The sequence below is a fragment of the Otolemur garnettii genome, unplaced genomic scaffold, assembly GCF_000181295.1.
Source record: "Otolemur garnettii isolate 467f Iridium unplaced genomic scaffold, OtoGar3 scaffold00020, whole genome shotgun sequence".
Taxonomy (NCBI): Eukaryota; Metazoa; Chordata; class Mammalia; order Primates; family Galagidae; genus Otolemur; species Otolemur garnettii.
The window spans coordinates 19,903,500-19,924,563 of NW_003852415.1; the positions used below are offsets into that span (position 1 = coordinate 19,903,500).

General features: G+C 49.6%; 1 protein-coding gene across 1 annotated transcript; it reads left to right on the forward strand.

The window, feature by feature from the left end:
- Nucleotides 1–6,092: 6,092 nt before the first annotated feature.
- On the forward strand, nucleotides 6,093–20,397 carry OTUB2 (OTU deubiquitinase, ubiquitin aldehyde binding 2). Its single transcript, XM_003787008.2, has 6 exons — nucleotides 6,093–6,253; nucleotides 15,289–15,384; nucleotides 16,342–16,460; nucleotides 18,025–18,109; nucleotides 18,566–18,760; nucleotides 19,627–20,397. The coding sequence occupies exons 1-6, from the start codon at nucleotides 6,251–6,253 to the stop codon at nucleotides 19,831–19,833; spliced, it is 705 nt and encodes a 234-aa protein (XP_003787056.1). The 5' UTR covers nucleotides 6,093–6,250; the 3' UTR covers nucleotides 19,834–20,397.
- Nucleotides 20,398–21,064: the final 667 nt, after the last annotated feature.

A 21,064-nucleotide genomic window follows, 5' to 3' on the forward strand; every position in this document is an offset into this window, starting at 1 on the left:
TGAGGACTCCACTCAGGGACTGATCTCAGTACAGTCTAACAGAGGCTGTGCTGTCTTGGTGTCTGGTTCCTCTGTCCATCTGGCTGGACAGGCAGGAATCCTGGCACCTTCCTAGGCCCTCTTTGTCCTGAAGCTCCATATCCAGCCCAACACCAAGTCCTGTTCTTGGATACTGTCCACTTCTGCCCATCTCAGTGCCCTTCCCTAATCCTGACCACTCTCATTTCTCACCTGGACCACTATAATAGTCTCTTTCCTGGTCTTCTGCTTCCACATTTGCCCTCTCAAATCTATTCTCCTTCCCACTAGAGTGACCTCTCAAAATACAAATTTTGTCATGTCTGCCCTCCCTCTTGTCCCTTCCATGGCTCCCTATTGCTCTTAAATCACACCCCCTTCCCCGTATCCACAAGGCCCTACCACCTTTAAAGCCTTATCTGAAGCACTCTCCCCTTTCTCTCCTGTGCTCCAGTCAGACTAACCCCTCCCAGTTTCCAGAATTTCCCAGCCTCTTCTCCCAAAATATTCACCATTGCTGTCCCCTCTGTCTCCAATCCTCTGACACTCAGTCTTGGCTTGGTCTTCTCCCTATCCATTTAGTGCATTTTTCTTGAGCACTTGGTATGTGCCAGGCACTGTGCTTGATACTCAGCGTTCTGTGGTACCTAGTCCCTGCCCTCTTGGCACTTACTATTTAATAGGTGGGACTGATACACGTGAATGATCATAAATTGTGATAAATGCTAGGACAGAAAGTAAAAAAGTGCTAAGGAAGAGACTTACCAGGGTCGGGTCAGGGAAGAGGAGGACAAATCAAACCTCCTTCAATTCATCTAGCTTAGATTCCAACTCAAAACTCACCTCCTCTGGGCAGCCTTCCCTTTCCCCTAGACGGGCCAGACACTCAGTCATCTGCTCCACAGCACAATTTCCCTTCTTCCCAGCACTTGACACACTTTGCAGTTAGACACTGACTTGTGCAACTAGAGCAGTAGTGAGGAATGTGCCATAGAAATCTACTCTGCCTCAAGTGGGAGCTTGGGGAAGTGACTCTTAGGTTGAGATCATCCACACAGTCACCCAGAGAGGTGACTATCATTAACTAACTTCACAGAGGAGTGCCCTGATGCTGAGAATAGAAGAGGCTATTTAGTCATCTAATGCCACCTAACAAATTATCCCCAAACTTAGCAAAACCATGAACATTTATTATGTTCTTATTCCTGTGGATCAGGTATCTATCCATGGCTGAGCTGCCTCTTCTGCCTCGGGGTCTCTCCACAGGCTTTAATCAAACTATTGACCAGAGCTGTGGTCTCACTTGAAGGCTCGACTAGGGAGGATCAGTTTCTAAGCTCACTCGACACAGCTGTTGACAGATGAAGATCCTCACAGGATGTTTGACTGAGGGCCTCAGTTCTTTCCCTGTTGGCCAAGGGTCTCCTTCAGATCTTTACCCTATGGATCTTTCCTCAGAATAGTTTGCAACATACTAAGTGAGAGAGGGAGTTAGCAAGCCAGAAGCCACAGTCTTTAGGTGACCTAACCTCAGAAATTACATTCCATCTCTTTGGTTGTACTTCATTGGTTAGAGGAAAGTCACTAGATCCTTCCCCCCACACTGAAGGGAGGTGATTAATTAAGGGCTGGCACATTAGATGCAGTGTGGTGGGGGTGGTGGGGGGGTGTCCCTGGGCCATTTGGATGCTATTCATCACAGAGGTCATGTAACCTTTCCAAAGTCTCATTGCTAGGACATTTATTAGCTACCTTTAGGAGAGGGGCTCTCAGTCCCCACCAAAGAGAATGAGGATGGGCTGGAAAAGACAGCTCTTTCTAGCCCAGGGATCTCCTACTTGCTATGGCTTTCTGTAAACCACACCAAATACCTCTCTCATAGAAACCAAACAATGTTTCCTGCCCAGCCCAGGAGGCTGCCTGTGGTATATGAACTGAGAAATATTAGCTTTGAAAATCCACACCCTCAGGTGCCCACAAATGGGGGGCTGGGTGGAAAATTGGTCCATCTATTAACCTTCTGAGGCTGTGATCATGTTTAAACTGAAAAAAGGAGGCATAACCAGGTCCTAACCTGGTCTTATAAAATTATTTCTCCTCCAGATTTTCTTGCCTCGCATTGGAAAATCCAAAATAGCTGCTCATAGCTCCTCTCTGGGGATCCAAGAAATACCACAGTCCTTTGGTTTCTCCCCCACTAAAATGAACTCTCACTGTGTATCACATCTCCTGCGCCTGGTGGAAAACTCTCGATTACTTTGGAGGGATCACTCTTCATCTTCCTCCCAACCCCACTGGGCTGGCATGGTCCTGGGCAACCCGTTCAGTGCAAAGTAATTAGAGGTTACTTCCCCACTATCATACATAAGGTGGGGGGTGGGCAGCGATGCTTGTCAGTTTTGTTCAGTGGTGTGCACCATCAGTGCCCTTTACATAGCAGACGTGCAAAAAATCTTTGTGGAGTGTCAAGTGAATATTTTTGGGCTTGTTGCTATACCTCTTGCCCAAACACACATGTTGCCTCAAAGGCATGGACAAAAGGGTCTTCACCAGTCTGGGGGCCTGAGCCCCAGAACGTGATACAGGCTTTTCCTTTTGGGGTCTCACAGGTGGTATGTGAATCAACAGTGACCCACTCTGCACTAGAAGTCTCCTCTGTTCTGGAACACCTGATCCCACCCTTTCCAGTTTCCAGAAATTTATCCCTATTTAGTCAGATCCACCTCCCCATTCTCTAATGCCCCATATCCCACTGTGCATCCTAGAAAGGATCTCTCTTCTCAAAAACAAAAGCCTCATTCTCAACTTCACCCCTCTGGGTGGGCACAGGGGAGCCATTGACCCCCTGGGGTGGGGAGTAGGCAGAGGTAGTTTTAGCTTTTCTACTCTCTGATCTTCCCTAGAAGGGAAACAACACCTGAATTTGTCTCTCAGCCACTTTTCCAGCATAACGTGCCGGAGTAGTCTTCACATCCAATAGGAGACTCTGCATGAAGGTGAAGTGCTTCACATCTTAGGAGACCTGATCCTCCTGCAAAGCACCCCACCTGCAGCTTTCAGGGACATTGTCAAGGGAAGGAAGTAGCACAAGGTAAAAAGCATCAGGCAATGACAGCTCCTGCCAACATGGCATGGCTGCCTGAAATCCTTACATCATAGATTCATGTCATTGATCTAGGGAGAGGAAAGATGATCCCCCTTTCAGGCCCCCAGGCACAAACATCCTTGGAGCTCCTCCCTGCCACACGCAAATCCATACTGGCTAGCAGAAGACCACAAGAACAAGACTTGGACTCCAAATAACCATCGTGCAAAGCCCACATTTATTGGGCACTTACTAGAGACCAAGTACAGTGTCAGATGCTTTTCATGACCATTTTAAACTCCTCTGAGCCCCAGTTTCCTCATATGTGAAGTGGGGATATTCATTCCTATCTCAAAGACTAAGATAGTCATGAGAGGACTGATGCATTGGGATGGTGACACAAATATGTCTGATGCCACTTCCCACACTCATCTTTACTATGTCCTATTGCCTCCTTCAAATCCCAGTAGTAAAGTATCAACACCAAAGGAGGACAGATAGGGTGTGGGAAGTCAAAGGGACTCATGGCCAACTGGGCAACCTGGGAAGGTTTTGTGGAGGAGAAACCAGGATTTGAAGGATGAGTGGTCTTTGACAAGTAGCGCATGTGAAAGAGCATTCCAGGGGCAGCAAAGGTGTGTGGTGGTGGGAAAGCACGGAGAAGGTTCTGGGCACTCAAAGTCACTCTCTCAAGCTCATGTATTGGTGAAGTGGGGAAGTCAGGGAGAGAGAAGATGAGAAAAATGGGCCAGGGCCACATTGCAGAGAGTGGGGAGGGGTCAACCTGGGACAGCTCTGGGTTTGACCAGCCTGTGAAACGTTACACCATCCCCAAAGTCTAGGACATCCAGCACCCAGGTGCCCAAGTCATTTGCTGAGGCCAAGACACCTGAAACCTCACTTTCCTCTGGACTGGTGAAGCCACAGCTATAATTCCCTGACCCCTTCTTTCAGCCACACAGATGCAGGTAGAAAGGGGGTAGGAAGAGGGGAGCCAATCCATTAGAGACAGAACCTGTTCCTTTGGCCATGGGGTAGCCCCTAAAGGGACATTTCAACTCAGACCCAGCTTGAAAACCAACCTGACTCTTTCAAAACATTTTTTCTCTTCATACCAGCTTTTATAGAGCATAGGAAGAATCCTGATTAGAGAGATTATATTTTTCCTTGCTAATACAAGCTACAGTGGAGGAAAGACTTCATTATACATATACTGAGATTCTGGGTAAGACCACATTTTTGTTCTTGTTTAAAGCCTTCACTACTAACAATATTTTTAAAAAATAAATTTTTAGCCACACAGATTGTCCAACCCTTTCATTGAGTGAGGAACTAGAGGTCCAGAGATGGCCTGGGAGTTGACTAAGGCCACACAGTAGTGAGGGGCAGAGCCCAGAGCCAGGGGCCCAGGGATCCTGTGGACTCCAGTCCAATGCTCCCTCCATATCCCAATGATAGCTCTGTTTGCTGGCCAGAACTGCTGGGCCTAAGTAGGGGAGTAGAGTGGGCCTAGGGCTCAGGGTTCAGTTTGGCACCACTTAAGGGCTTCTCAAAGCTTCACCATACTACCCACACACCTTATAGAACCTGGCTCAGTCATTCCTCCACTGAGGGAGGGCTAATCCATCCTAGAACGAGCTCTGGATGAAGAATCAGAAGCCTAGGAATCCAGCCCTGCTGGGCCAGTACAGTAGCACCAGACTGCTCTTGTCACTTTTCTGGCTTCCTTGGCTGTAAGAAACAAAAAATATAAGCCCCCCCCCCAAAGCAAATAGACATGTGGAAGTGTGCGCCCCTGTATGTATAATCATGTGCAGAGTAAATTCAAAACCAGCTCCGGGGTCACACTACCTGGGATACACAACCTCACTTGTGTGCTGTGTGAATTTGGGCAAGTAACTTAAATCTCTCTGTGCGTCAGTTTCCTTATCTGTAAAATAGTGATAATAATAATAGGACCTGCCCCCATAAATGAGTTGTGAGAAAATTAAGCAAGATAACCCTGTACGTGTTCAGCACTTGGGATAGTGCCTGATATGCAGTATGTGTTCTGTGAAACTGTTAGCTGCTGCTCTTACTGTTCTTTGAACCTCCATCCACCCCACACTCCCCACCTACTGCATGACACATGCTTGGAAGACACAGCTGTCTGTGTGCCCAAGAACCTAACCCGGTGCCTGGGGCTGGTGGAATCAGGGTAGGGCAGGGAGGGGAACTGCTCAGTAGAAATAATAATACATAATAAAGCAGGTGCATGCATCACACTGCATCCCCCTTCCCCTCAAGCTCTCCGCCCCCCCCCCCACACCCCAAGCAGCTTCCCTCAGAGGTTAAGACTGGTGAATGAAATTTGAATGATACACATTCCTATGTTTGGTGTTCAGTAATAATGAGCTTGTATGCTAGGTGAGTCAGCCAGGCTTGGTTCCCAGTCTATGCCATATATACGTATATATTTCCTTACAATTCCAGAGCCACAGAGTCAAGGATCCTGGAAACTCATTCATTCAACAAGCATTAATTGGGTGCGTGGCAACCTACTGTTTTGTGAGTTGGAAGGGTGTAGAATATTATTTAGAAGCTACACAGGGACAGGTGAAGAACTTAATACCATTGGACGCGTGTTCCCTAAGTGCTTGTTCCCTGAATGTTGAGTATACTATACTTATGTGACCTTGTTTATGAATTAATGAGGACCAGCTAATCTGTTAGAAGGCTTCAATTTGCAGTTTTGCGCAAAAGTCCTTCAGCCTTAACAGAGCAGGACCTGTTTTTCTGGGTTGGGCAAACTCCTTTGCCAGTTAAGAGCTTTCTGTGCTTTTAAAAGAGGGCGGCACCCTGTCAAATAGACCCTAAAGTATAGGCTAGAGGTGCGTGAAGTCCCACCCACTTTTTGTGACGTCCTGTGTCCCAGCTTCTGATTGCCCGCCTCCGACGTCAATCACCGGGCGTGTGTCTTGCTGGGACACAGTGGAGGTCTAACCTTTAGTTTGCGGAGCGGTCGGGTGTATTTGCCGCACGCCCCCAAGCCCTCGAGGCCCCCTCCACCCGACCCAACGGCGGAGCCGGCCAGCGCCTCCCGTGGCAACCTCCCATACCGGATCGCTCCTTGCTGGGGCGGAACCTGGCCCGGCGGCTCCAGTCACTATGGTCAGTGGTCTTGGGCAGGAAAGACGAAGGGGGAGCGGGAAGGGGGCGCGGTGGGCGGGGTCGTGGCCGGGCGCATGTGCACTCGAGGGGCCGGGGTCGGGCGCGGGACTCAGTCGCCGCGGCGTTCGGACTCCAGGATACTGAGTCCAGACGGATGCTAGGGGCGGGTCGCATCCTCCTGTCCCCCTGGTACACCCAAGCCTAGGGGACCCAGAGAGGCCCTCGCTCCCTGAACGTACACCCCCCGGTACTCTCCGGGTGCTACCCAGACGGTGAAAGGTAGGCGCCCTCGACCGGAGCGGGGACCGCGGAACTCCAGGGCTACTCGTCGCCTCCTCTTTGTTAGGTAGCCCCCCAGATGACAGCTCATGGCCCCACCCATCCGAGGGCTCGCCTTCAAAGACCACCCCTCTATTGGCCCTCGCCCCAACCCCGCTAGTGGACCTACGAGTGTCAGGTTGCTGTACCCGAGGGCTGCTGGACATTGGCTCTATCTTTGGAGTCAGAACACACGTGGTCAGGCTGCCTCAAGTCTTGAGGTGCATAAGTTAGGGGTCCAGCGACTAGAGGAGCCACTGATCCAGAGTCCTGTCCGAGCAGAAAGGGCTCTGGGAATCCTCTGAGCCAGACCTAACCCTGGGCTTGGTAAGGTGGGGAAACTGAGGCCGAACAGGGAAGAAGCTGGTACTGATTGTGGTGAACCTGCACCCCAAGCCTCTGGACTCCCAGTTCAATGGTCTTTGTGTTGCACCTGCCCACCTTCCAGGTTCTGTGGCATTGGCTTCCTGCAGGGGACTGGGTGGGACGGTTGCCTAAAACCCTTCAACCCTAAGCAGTGAGGCTCCAGGGAGCCTGTGGAGTGTGCAGGCTGGTGGCCTGGTTCCAGGCACACAGCCCTGGGTTCAGGTCTTGCTTTTACTCTTTGGAAAGCCAGGAGGCCGTGCTTGGTCTGTTCCCCTCCTCATAACATCAGTATAATGCCCTGAAGTGCGAACCATATGAAGTGATAAGCTACAGCTTTTCCTGTGAGGATAGAGTCTTGGAAATGAGTGTACACAGGTGCCTGGTACTTACCGCTTGGCCCCCTCCCTCCTGTGTCTGGGGAAAAAAATGGGTCACCATTGCAGATGCTGTGTATGGGTCAAAGCCTGGTCATGGCCTGGCATGTTCTGGGTGTGGCATGGGCAGCCAGGGCACCAGAGCCTGGGCTGTCCTGACCAAGCCAGCTTGTTCCTGGGGTGTGGTTGGGGCCCTCTGGGGCATCTGGAAGCATCAGCTTCCTGCTTTTACCTGGTACCTAAGGGTTGTTCAGCTGCTCCTGGAAGGTGGCCCAGGTGTTCCTCCATCACCCACCAGGAAGTGGCAGGAGCTGGGCTAATGATGGATTTAGTCACCTGTGACTTGAGGCTAGCATGCCCTATGGCCACCACTGGGTAGCTGAGAGCACAACAAGGGGGTTAGGGGGTCAGACCTCAACTTCTGCCCTTTGTGCTGCACAGAGTGAGACTGCTGACTCTGCCCGCCCATCTGTTCTAGACTGGAAGTTAGAGGGCAGATGGGCTTCAGAATCCCAAGCCCTCACCCCTCAGAGGGAGCCTCGGTGCCTTGGGAGTGGGTGAAGTGGTTAACCCACTAAAATAGGATGTCTGTTGGGGAATCATGGGAGTAGAGGCCCTCCAGGGTCTGTTCTTTTCCTTCACATGGCATTTATTGAGCGCTTACTGTGTGTCAGGGACCATGCTGGCCCCTGTGCTGTGTAGTCATTTTTTATGTTGTCTGAGTCCATGTGTGAATGGTAGTAAGTGTGTGTGGTGGACATTAAGAGAATGTCCTTGGAAAATATAGCATTTTCTTTGCTTTCTGTGTCATAGTCTGAGCTAAACTTAAGGGGGACCCAGGTAGAAGACACACAATTCCCTGAGGAGGATAGGGGCTGGGACAAGGACCAGGCCTGGGGCTGCCACTGGCAGGGGCTGCAGATGGTAAGGGGTCTCATGCACATTCAAAGTGCATTGAGCATTTGGTGAATGAATGAGTGGAAGTCAGACATAACTAGTGAAACCATACAGTCCTATTGTGCTATCTTTTGTGAAACAAGCCTCTAGTGGGCACCCCTGTGAGGCCTGTGTGTGATGAGAAAGACAAGGTGTTGTCCTCTCCAGAAGCTCACTGACTATTGGCCGAGACAGAGCTGAACATAGGCAGTCCCTGAGCTATTGGTTATGGCCTCTGCAGGAAGTTAGTGCATTGTGAGGTGTTGGGGAATGTTAGGGAAGGCTTCCCAGGGGGATCTTTTTAACTGGGTGTTAAAGGATGTATAAGAGTGTTCAGGAAGGATTTGAGGAAGAAAATATTCTAGGCAGCTGGGGACAGCAGGCTTAAAAGTCTTGAGATGTGGTTAAGAATAGGGTAGTCTGGCAAATGTGGGCAGCCTCTGTAGATGCAGGGAGCATGGGGGAGCCAGGGGAGATGAGTCTAGAAAGTTAAGTGGGATCAGAATGTTCTGTGCAGCGCTTGGCTACTGCACTTTGAGTTTTGATTTTGTTCTGCAGTTTGGGGGAGGGAACAGTAACATATTTTTGAAAGTAAGAGATGGTTAACTTGGGTGATGTCTCTGGCAGTGAAGTGGACACAGGGTTGGAGGCGCCATGCTGGAGTCCAAGACTAGCTAGTCCATTCGTTCACTCATTCCCCTGGTGTGTTATTCTGCTGGGCTGCTGTCACAAAATACCGCAAACTGAGTGGTTTAGAACAACAGAAATTTATTCTGTCACAGGAGGTGAGAAGTCCAAGATCAAGGCGTAGGCAGAGCCACATTCTCTCTGAAGGCACTAGGGAAGGATCTGCTCCAGCCCTCGCTTCAAGCTTCCGGTAGCTCCTTGGCTTGTGGCATCACAACCCAGATCTCCACATCGCCTTTTCTCTGTGTATGTGTGTGTGTGTGTGTGTCTCCTAATTTCCTCTTTTTGTGAGGGCATCAGTCATATAGGATTAGGGGCCCATCCTATTCCAGTACGACCTCATCTTAACTATATCTGTATCGACCCTATTTCCAAATAAAGTCACTCCTAATGGGAGTTAGGCATTTCACATATGCATTTTGAGGCAACACATTTTAACCCGTAATATTCAGTATATATTTTTGGTGCATTACTGTGTGCCAGACCCTGGGAAGCTGGCAGTGATAGACAGGCAAAGTGCCTGCCCTTAAGGAATTGTATTCTAGAGGAAGGAGACAGACCGTATGCAAATAAACAGGTGAGTCTACTTGTCAGATTATGCCCTGAAGAAATGAAATAAGGTGGTAGTGATGGGGGAGGGGTAGCTTCAGGCTGTGTGATCTGGGAAGGCTTTTCTAAGGTGACATCACCTGCATCGTAGGAAGAGGCAGATGAGCATTCCAGGCCGGAGAAATAGCGTGTGCAAAGGCCCTGAGGTGGAAATGGTTGTGTCTTGTTGAGGAGCAGAAAGGACCATTGTAAGAGACCCAAGGTAGAGAGAAATGAGCAAGAGCCAAATGGGTCGACCTGGGAGGCTGTTGAAAGGTTGAGTCTTTGCCTACACCAGGGAAGCTGGTGGGGACCTTGGAGTACCATGTACGCTGTCTGGTAAGCAGCTTGTGTTGGCTACTTGTGGAGAGCAGTCAGGATGGGAACAGGAAGTCGGTCAAGCAAACGACAGCGCAGCCTCCTAAGGGAAGATGGTGGCAGCTCAGCCCTAGGGCAGGAGGGAGTGGAGGAACACTTCCCAGCCATGGAGTGAGCTCTGCCTGGTGGAAGCAGCATCTGGGAAGCTGGAGAAGCATGCGGTACAGGGTGGAGCAAGAGAGCAGTTAGGGACCAACTAACTCAGGGATCCTCTGCTCGGAGCACTGCTGGCTGTTTGAGGCTGCAGCTCTAGGGGGAGGTCAGGACCAAAGATGAGAACCAGAGGGTCATTGGAAGGATGCTGCGTGTGTCCAGACATTACCTGAGGGAAGCCAGCCAGCATGTTACCATGGCAAGAGAGACTTGGCAGATGGGATTAAACTAAGGATCCTGAGTTAACCTGGTGGGTACAGTGATATAGTCACCAGGGTGGGGAGAGGGGGTGGGGTTGGAATCAGAGCCAGGGAACATGCGCAGCCTCTAGAAACTGAGGAAGGCAAGAACACAGATTCTCCTGTAGAGCTACCAGAAGGTGCGCAGTCTTTGTTAACTTCTTGGCTTCAGTCAAGGAGGACTAATTTAGAACTTGGTACCACGAAAATTTGTGTTGTTTTGAGACAGTAAGTAGGTGCTAACTTGTCACAACAGCAATAGGAAACTCATACAGAGCCATAGGTCTCCCCTAAATCTGTGGCCTCCAAACATTTTTGCTCATTCACCTCATCAATAAAAAAATTTTGAGCTCTCCATAGATATATATTTTATGTGTCATACCCCAAAGCAGACATCTAAAAGGGCATTTCCTTCTGGCCCTTAAGCAGCCCGCTGTGGAGGCCTCAGCCCCAGGCAGGCCAGGCCAGGGCTGAGCCAGGCTAAGCCTCTGGAGCTGACTGGACCTCTCTGAGCCCAGGAATGAGTGCTGCCCTGCTGGCAGGTGAGACTGGAGGCTCTGGTCTTCTCTGCAATTGATAGCTTGAAGTTAGGCCATACAGTGAGCTGTGGCTGCTGGGCTGGGCCTGGTGGGTGAGGCAACTCACTTCAGGATGAAAGAAGGGGCTGGCCAAAGGCTGGGGGTGCCTGCTGGGGCCGAGCACCTGGGCGCAGATGTACTGAAGGAGGGTATGTTGCAGAGGTGTGAGCCTGAGGCTGGGCTGGTGAGAAATTGTCAGGAGTTGACAATAGGCAGGGTGCATTCTCTTCAGAGGGTGACAGGGTGCAGAATGGCACCCGATCTGTTGAATGGGAAGTTTTAGGAGAGAAAAGTGGGGAACCCCTGTTTTCTCTAAATTTGGAAGTTGGGCTTGGTGTGTTTATCAGGAATGGGGTATCATGCTGATGTGCTTGGTGACCAGAATCCCAAGTCCCTAAGATTGCCATACCATGTGACTTGGGACAAATGGCTTGACCTCTCTATGCCTTAGTTTCCTCATCTGTAAAAAAGAGCTATTTCAAGGCTCGAATGAGATAATCTATGGAAGGTGGTGACTCCCCAGCAAAGGTTAGCTTCATTCATTCAGCAGGCGGTAACTGAGCATCTACTGTTCTAGGCACTTGGGGTTCAGTTGTGAACAAAAGTGACAACTGGTCCCTGTTTAGTGGGGCTTTGTTCTCTTATTACTTCACCGCTCATGAAACGTCAGGCTAGATTCAAACTCTTGAGCTGTGCCTCCTCTGAGGGGCCCACCGAGAACACACACTGGAGGTGGTGGTGGAGGACCTCACAGGGGTCCCCACACTGTCGAGTGTTATGGGACAGGCTTTCTAGGAATGCGGGCAGGGCTGGGCTACCTAAGTGCAGTCCTTTCAGCTCAGCCCCTCTACATCCTGTAGTCTCCTTGTGACCCTCAGCCCTTTGTCTCTTGGGGAGGGGTTCATGGAGAGCTTCATGTGATGTTGGCATGTGGCTGCAGGCTGCTTGAAGGATTCTTTGGTTATATGGGCAGGTTTGGGGAGAGAAAAGCAGGGGACTCCTGCTTTCCCTACATTTGGAGGTTGGGCTCAGCGTGTGGATCAGGAATGGAGTATCAGGTGCACACCTCCAGCATCAGAGTAGGTACTTTACACACCGCCCGTGCTCTGAGTCTGTGGGAGGAAACAAGCCAGTGGACAGATACAATGCAGACTCCACCAAAGACTCCAACCTGGTCTGAACACCCAGCCCATGTTCTAGCTGCCAAGGTTGCTGGGGAAAAGCCAGAGATTAAAGAAACATCCTTTTCTCACTTTGAAATATATTCCTCCCTTCAATCTGCTAAAAACTGTTTCCAAGTGGAGGTGCTATCTGCCTGACTTAATTAGAATTCATTTGCAAGCCCCAATTAAAGGACTAAAATCCTTTCAGGTGGCCTGATTAGGTCTGACAGAACATTGTCAGTCATGGCCTGCCTGTCCTTTTCCCATAACATCCTGGAAATTTCCAGCCATGGTTTAAAAAACAAGCATTGATTAGAGTCAGCTGAGGTCAAAAAAAAGCACTGTACTTGATTTATGGGCTAGAAAATTAAGGACGTACCTGGGGTTCTCTCTGGACTTGAGTCTCTGATCCTGCCCCCCTGGGCTGTGGCCAGGGCTGTGCTGGTGCAAAGGGTGCGGGAAATGCCTCCAGCTGATTTGGATCATTCTGGAGGTGCCAGGTAGGGACTTGAAGGGGCAAGGTAGAAACCCACTTGTCCCCCAGGTGCCCCATAAACACACCTGGGACCATCAGGGGGCACTAGAGTTGACCCAGGACTCTGTCACCTGAGGATGGGGGCAACCTATACCATTTGACAGTAGGGCTAGATCCGAAATAGTATGGAGTGAAGGAAGAAAACCCCACAATATCCATAGCATAATATACAAACTTAAAATGCATGCACACACACAACTCTGTATTTTTTAAAAGAGATAGTTTTCATTTGTACAAGGTACTTAGAATATTCAAATTCATTAGAGACAGAAAAGTAGAAAGGTGGTTGCCAGACACTCAGGGATGGGGAGTGGGGAGTTAGCGTTCAATGGAGATGGAGTTTCAGTTTGGGAAGATGAAAAAAAACATGCCGTGGACACCACCTACAGAGGGTTGAGGGTGTGGAGGGATATGAACAGGAATCAGGGATCAAGGGAAAACATGAAAAATGCCTCGCAGGGGCTGGTGCTGACAGTGTGTCTCTGGACCAAGGGAATGGTGAGCTGAGCTCTCAGCAGTGGAGAGGGCCCTGAACTATCATTTAATATTTTATCTTTAAAACCAAAAACTTCCTGCAGGCTTTTCATAGGTCTAGCCAGCCAGCCTTCATCTCTTATCTGCCCATAGCTGCAAGGGAAGCTAGGAAAATGATTGGGAAAGAGGTGGGATTGGCACAACTCAGTCACTTTTCATCAGGTTTCAGACTTCTGCCAGTGGGGGAAGAAATGGGGTAACAGCCAAGGGGACAGCAGCCCATGGCACCTGCCCCAGCATGATTGTCTGATGCCCCCTGATTGTTTCTGGTTACACTGTCACAATGGTGTCAAGCTGGAGGGAGGAAGGAGCCTCAAGCTGACTTAATTTTGCAAAGAAGGGTGCGTATAGGATAGAACCTTCTAGAGGCAAAATCTAGAATCCCTTTTCCCTAACCCTAAGTGTTTGACTCTGTTTCCTCTTTTGGAAACATTCTTCCTCCTGTTCTTTAGGACAACAAATTGATCTTCCACTTTTAAGCTTTCCTCTGGGAAGTTGCCCTTGACCTTGCAAGTCCAGGGGAGGGTATGTGTGGGACAAAAGTGTGAGTGCGAGGGGGAGGCCAGGACTGACTCGGCTGGGCTGCTGTGGGGAGAACAGGGAGGCTGCATGGAGGAAGTGGCTTACACCCATTCATTGAGCAAACATCTCAGCCCCTACTCTGTGCCAAGGCCTTTGATAGGCCCTGGGGAGTCAGGCAGGTAAATGGGAGATTGCAGACAATATCATAAAGTGTCCTGAGGCAGGAGAGGTTGTGTACCTCGGAAAGTCTTTGATAGGTCCCCAAGACACAGCCCTTCTCAATCCCAACATCTCTCCCCTGTCCTGATGCTGGACATGGGAAAAGGGGCTTGATGTAAGTTTAGAGTCTGTCCAGCATGGAGACAGGAGCAAACCTAGAAGTCCTTTAGGCCTCATTGTATAAGCTCATAGGCCAGCTCTCTGCTCCTGCATACTCAGTGTTAGAGAAAGATGATCATCCAAAATCCAGATATATCTCTTCAGATGGACAAAGGGGTTCATAACATCAAAAGGCTCCTGCCTGAGCAGATGCACTGGGTTGCGATTGTTATCTAGTCAGTAATGAGGCTGAGATGCCAAAGGCTACTGTGGTCAGAGATGTAAAGTAAAAAAGGCAAGCTCCAGCACCAACTAAGTGTCAAAAATGATGGCAATAAATGAATGGAAAACTAGATTTCCACTTACAAAAATCCCAATTAACAGCAGCCTTTGGCAGTGCACTACTGCATAAAAATGGTCTCCCTTGTTGTATTCTGGAGCCAGAGTCACTCAAACTATAAATTGTCAGTGGCTTTAATGCCACTTTCTCTTACATTATTTTCTGGCTATTTGCAGGCAGGAGTGCATCTCACTGAGCCCGCTGATGGGGTAGCCTAAGATGAGGTTTGGCTGCTGGAAAAGAGGTCTCTTTCCCCAAGCTTCCTTCTGCCATTGCCCTGTCTCTATACACCCATTTCTTCTTGCCCACCCACTTCTTCTCACCTTGGAGAGAGACCCTTTCTCTAGCTTTGTCTTTTGGGGTTGGAATTGACCTAGACTCCAGCTGGACTGTGGTATGAACTTTTGCCGATAGATGGTGTGTGAAGATGCCCATCCCAGGCTATGCTCCATGAACTCAGATCTCTGAAACCTTCCCTAGAACCCCAGGCCTCCTTTCCTGTACCAGTGCTTCTGGGGACTTTATTACCCTATATCATTACCATTTTCCCTCAGACTGTGAACCTAGGGGGTGAGGGGTCCTAGATGTTCTTCCCTGTGTATTTCTAGCACGTGACACAGTGCTTAGCTTAAGCTTGATGTTCAGGAATTGTCAGATGAATAAAACAATGAATGAATGAGTGCATGGATGAGACAGGAAGGATAAAAGTAGATGAAGGCACTCACCATTGGCATGAGGTTCATTAGGCTCAAGGTATTACATTCTATAAGATGAGTTTCCATATGCCCAGGGATACCTTTCCCATTGCTGCTGACCCTGCCTGTCCCTGTCCTGGGAGTGTGACAATCTAGGCAGGTATCTAGGGTGCTGGGAACATACTCACACGTAGCTTTTGTGGGACAGTATCATTCCTATCTCATGTCACTGGCAGTTTGGAGGCCACCAACTTGGTGAGTTCTAGCAGTTAATTTTGAAATTGTTGCAGCATTTCTTCTTTATCTTTCAGAGTGAAACATCTTTCAGCTTAATATCAGAAAAATGTGACATTCTCTCAATTCTTCGGGATCATCCTGAAAACAGGATTTACCAAAGGAAAATCCAGGTGGGGCAGAGGGAAAAGAGGATCCTAAATTAGATGGGCTGGAGTTGGGAACTAAGATGGAGGTGCTACTTTGAAGGCTTACTGTTTCTGGGCAAATGAAAGGATTCTCAGGATATTTTGATGTTAGGCATTTGCCTTAGCAAGAAATCCTTTAGTGGCAAACAAAGAAACAAACAAACAAAAAAACCAAACAAAAAAACTATGCACTATCCTAAGTGCTTTAATTAACTCACTGAGACTCTGATGAGTCCAGCTTGGGTCAAGTCTCCATTAGCAGCTAAGGTTGAACACAGCCACAGAGATACTTCCCAGGGCAGGAGCTAGGACCAGGCAGTAAGCTGACTCTCGTGTCCCCCAGAACTCTCTTAGGAGGTGAGACCAGGGTCGGGCGGGAGCAGGGACTCCCCAACCACTTGAAAACCATTCTGTGCTATCAGAACACTGCCTATATCCCCTTGAGGCAGGAAATTCCAGGCCAGTTGAGAGGGACACAGCTGTAGGCAGAGCCAGAGCAGGGAGTGGCACAGCAATGTTGGGAGGACTTTCTAGACCGACCCTGCAGCCTCCTCTCTACCCACCAACCCCCTCGGCCCAACTTCTGCTGCCAGCTCCTGCTCTCAGCATCATTCCTCCAAGAAGCCTTCTCTGACTTCTGAAATCCCACATCAGTGCCACTGCCCCAGCTGAGTATTTCTCAGTCCTTGTGCCACCATGGTCTCATCGTCTATCTTCTCTGTAGACTGTAGGGTCATCTAGGACTGACCCAGGATGTATGCAGTGTATTTCTATCCTCATGGAATGAATGGTGCGGGGAGACTAAGGGGACAGCCAGTTTGAGGGGAGGGAGCAAGTGTTACTGGAAAGAGGTGGGGCTGGCCAACCTCAGGGTCCAATGCCACAGAGCCCTTTTCCCGCAAATGCCCTTATCCTGCAAACATTTCCTTCTCTCCCCTACAGGAACTCAGCAAAAGGTTCACCGCGATCCGCAAGACCAAAGGGGATGGGAACTGCTTCTACCGGGCCTTGGGCTATGCCTATCTGGAGTCTCTGCTAGGAAAAGGCAGAGAGACCCTCAAGTGAGTGGGTGGGAGAGACTTGTTGGGTTCCATGTTGTATTCTCTGCACCAGGTCAGCCCAGGGAGTGAGCTGGATGGCTGCCTGGCAGAGGCGTTTGATGTTGGAGAAGCCCAGTTGCCCACTGTGGTAGAGTTGGGGTAGCCAAGAGGCTGGGGATGGAATCAGTGACCTTCTAGCACTTTCTAGCTTTCTATTTCATCCATGAGTCTGGGTCAGCCCAAGTGAGTTACATTGGGCAGGTATTTGGTGATTCATTACAAAAAGATAAGAAAACAAACAAAAGATGCAATGTTGCCCTGTTCTGAGTAATTCCTGCTGGCCTTGGCTTCCAGCATGATCCTGGTCAGGCCTGGATCTGAGCTTCACGCTGTGCAGAACTGCTCCCTGTGCCGTTTGTTCTTCCATTATAATTTCATGTTTTGGTTAGTTCAGGGCTTCTCATACCTGAACATTTGTACAAACCACCTGAGACCTAGTTAGGGTGTAGGTTCCCATTCAGTATACTGGTCTGGGGATGGGGAGCCTGAGATCCTACATTTCCCACCAGCTCCTAGGAGATGTTGATGCCACTGGCCTTAGACCACACCTTGAAGAGTAAGGAGCTAAGAGATCGCTTGGTTCTCAGCTATGTTGAGCCTCTCCCCTTCCCATTTCTCACAGTGGTGTGGGATAGCACAGCACAGGGGTTGTGACCCTAAGTTTGTCTTCCCCTGGAGTTGTGCCATGCAGCTGCCCTAGATGCTGAGGTCAGACCTCACTCTCTTACTTACTTCCTGTGTGATTTTGGGCAGGTGACCCAGCCTCTCTGAGCTCATTTTTTACAACTGTGAAAAGTGGATAACATTTGATACCTGAGGGGGTTGTTGCGGGGGTACCAGGATGGATTCTAGAAAGGGGCCTTGCCATTAGGGGGCTTTGCAGTGGGTGCAAAAGCAGTATTCAGAAGTCACAGTTCCAGGGCCTTTGGGCCAGGTCTTCAGGGGTGACTCAGTGCTGGCTGGTGTGGGGACCGGAAGCCAAATTTGAGCTGTCAGCTGATTGCCAATAGCTGTCAAAGCTCCTAACCTGATCCACCCCAAGCTGTCATTGCAAGTAATTGAGTAGTATGTGGGAAGAGATGCAAAATAACACGCGCTATGTTCCATATCATACCTCCACTGGACATATACAGCCTCATAACCTGAGGAACCTAGGTGTTAGTAAATAATTAGGAAATGATGAGCTTTGAATATTTATTAACTTTGGTTGTTAGTATACTTTACTTAATTGTAAGTTTACATCATTCAAGTTTTAATAATAGCTGTGTTAACACCTGGCTGGCAGAATTCTTGAAAATTTAACAATTAATTCACTCTGTGAGCAGATACAAACCAACTCTTGCACACCCCCCAAGAAGAAAGTCCCTGGCAGTGCTAATAGGGCAGACAGGTCGTGGGGATGGCTGCGGTGGGACAGGGTTCTGAGGACGCACTGGAGAGGCGGTTGGGCCGGGGCAGTGGTCAGATTGGGACATAGTTGCATCACAGCACGCTCCCTGTAAGTACCGAGTCTGCTCCTTTTTAGGTTCAAAGAGCGTGTACTGCAGACCCCAAATGACCTTCTGGCTGCTGGCTTTGAGGAGCACAAGTTCCGAAACTTCTTTAATGCTGTGAGTTCACCTGGGTCACGCTGGCTGAGGAAACAGGTCCCTCCTTCCACGCTGGCAGAGCAGACACTGGCAAGAGTCCCCACACAGCTCATAGCTCCGCTCCTCCCAGGGAAGGACAGAGGGCTGCATCTGGCATATAGGGATTGTGGATAAAAGGAGCCCAGAGCTCTGCCCTTCCCTGGGAGGAGGCACCTCCTTCTCCACACTCCCTCTCCACCCCATCCTCCCCATCTGATCAATGGATGGGTCAAGGACTGTCAGACCCCTGCTGCTCTGGATGTGTACGTGGGAACCCCAAGCCAGGTGGCCATGGGGGAGACCTAACTGCTGCTCCCTAGATATGCCTCCATAGGTATGAATTACAAAGTCTCGCTAACCCCTGTTAATGACAGAGGCCCCAGGGAGTGAGGGTTGGGTCGCCAGGGCCTCCCCTGGCTGATGCCTCGTTGGGCGCAGTTCTACAGCGTGGTGGAGCTAGTAGAGAAGGACGGCTCAGTGTCCAGCCTGCTGAAGGTGTTCAACGACCAGAGCACCTCAGACCGAATCGTGCAGTTCTTGCGCCTGCTCACATCAGCCTTCATCAGGAACCGAGCAGACTTCTTCCGGCACTTCATTGATGAAGAGATGGACATCAAAGACTTCTGCACGCATGTAAGATCTTAGGATCTCAGTCCCAGCCCCGGCTCTGCTCCTGTTGGGGATTCTTACAGTCTCCTGAACCCTGTGCCTAGCCAGGGGATTTGGGTATTATAGATGCCCTAGCAATTCAAACAGCAGTAGGTTAGCAAGTTGTAGGCACCACTGGAGCTGCCTGCATCATGTGGCTTGGGGCAAGTCACCACTCCACCCTGGGGATCTCCCATCTGAAAAATAAGGGATAGGGAATAGCCTTTCCTAAAACTGCATAGTCCGAGTCACATTTGCTCCAAGACATGTTGTTGTTTACAATGCATGGTATTTACCTGAAAGAGTGGCTGATGTGTAAAAATTGGGCAATTTTTCATATGAATTTCTGGATTTGTCTTGGAAAATCAGAAGATCCAGCTCCAGGCCTTTACTCTTGTATGGCGATACCAGCACCTAACCTTTGTATGAGGACTACCACCCCTGCCTCTCTCTGCTCACTCCTCTGGAAGCACTTAAGCTCAAATCCTTGATGGGCCAGGTGCCTTTCAGCTCTAAGACTGTGTATTGTCCAACCTGAAAAATCCCTGCTCTTCCTTTCCAGGTCCCTCAAAGGTAGTGGCTTCTTCTCAGGAGCAACTAGAGTCTAGAATAAAAAAGATCCAGGCTTAACTTGCAATTCTAGGGATTTGTAGCAGTGGTGCTACTTTTGTCCCAGGGAGCCTACTTCCTTTGTGACATGAGGATGTCAGTACATAACTCATGGGTGGTTGTGATGATTATATCCCAGCACAGAGGCTTTGCCATGACCTGAAGTGCCAGGGTTGAAGGGGCTTGTTCCCTGCCAGGCCTTCCTCCTAAGCTGGCTTATTTTTTTATTTTGGCCTTTGCAGGAAGTGGAGCCCATGGCCATGGAATGTGACCACATCCAGATCACAGCCCTGTCGCAGGCGCTGAGCATCGCCCTGCAGGTGGAGTACGTGGATGAGATGGACACCGCTCTGAACCACCACGTGTTCCCTGAGGCCGCCACCCCTTCTGTTTACCTGCTTTATAAAACATCCCACTACAACATCCTTTACGCAGCCGATAAACATTGATTAATTTTAGGCCATGCAGTGGAATCTGTCACCTAACGGATTGCTTTCTGAATGGAACATTCTGACTTTTCAATTTTTTAAGCAATTTAGACTATAGCTAGAAAATATACATCCTCTTGGGCAAAGCCTCTGGAAAGGAGGCCTACCCATTATGGACTGTGGTAATGGCAGTATTTTTAGTATTTATTTCGATGGAGGATCAAATGCTTTCTAATTCTGGGCCAGGAAGGGCCCCCTGACTGCATTCCAGTTCACTGAGAGACACTGGATAGGTCACCTACCCTCTTTGGACCTGTTTCTTCAGTTGGAGGAGGTTCCTGCAATACTGCCATTCTGTTGTATAAAAAATGGAGTCCTCTGGTTTCTCTTTGCCAGGGGCAGTGCCTCTCCACAGGGGCGCAAAACTCAAGGTCATCTGCCTAGACTCAAGTGACTCACTGTCTAGGCCTACAAGAAAGAATCTGGTCCAGTCTGTTGTTGGACTGGGCTGTGGTGGATGGGCTGTTGTAAACTTGAAACACACTCATGATGGGTGTGTTTTCCCACCCCTAACTTAAGGAGAAAGAGACTTTTTTGCCAAAGTCCAGAAATGGGTCTTTCAGCCTTCAGCATAAAAGTTCAAGTTGTTGGGGCTCCCTCTACCTCTCTCAGGGCCAGACTGCCTGACTTTTAGTGGTTAAGCCTTTCAGAGTTCTGCTGTCAATCTTTCTATCCCCTGGATAGAGGCTTAGGAAGACTGGGGTCTGGACCAGGATCTGTGTAGTTACGTCTGGGACCAGGAAACTGCAGCTGTCCCTTCTTTCCCAGCAAATCCTAGAAGTCTAGATACTCAGCCTGGTAGAGATGTTGGCACATGCAGCCGTGGACCCCAGCTGAGCAGAGCAGATGGTTTGCAAAGCTGCCCTTAGCTCCTTTCTGCGGTTTCTCCTTCTGTTCTCTTTGTGGGCTGGTGAGAGGATAGGTGGGAAAGAACAGAGACAAGCCATGGAAAGACAATGAGGAGATTGCCATTGCTGAAACGGCCTGACAACTCTTACCAGCTCCCTCATTCAGCCCCCTGCTGCCTCAGGACCTCTTAAGAGCCCATCCCTGGACTGGCATGTGAGATGGCAGCAGTGGGGAGCCACACAATTGGGTGGGCTGAGGTGCTGCTAGCAACTTCTCCCTTCACAAGAGGAAATGGAAAATGCAGGGTGTGGAATTGCCCTTTGGGGTCCTTCCTCAATTGAAG

Excerpts from the sequence above, each read along its gene's own strand:
- OTUB2 (XM_003787008.2), top strand. Across the intron at positions 16,461-18,024 it reads AAAGGCAGAGAGACCCTCAA|GTTCAAAGAGCGTGTACTGC; the intron begins GTGAGTGGGTGG and ends GCTCCTTTTTAG. Across the intron at positions 18,110-18,565 it reads TCCGAAACTTCTTTAATGCT|TTCTACAGCGTGGTGGAGCT; the intron begins GTGAGTTCACCT and ends CGTTGGGCGCAG.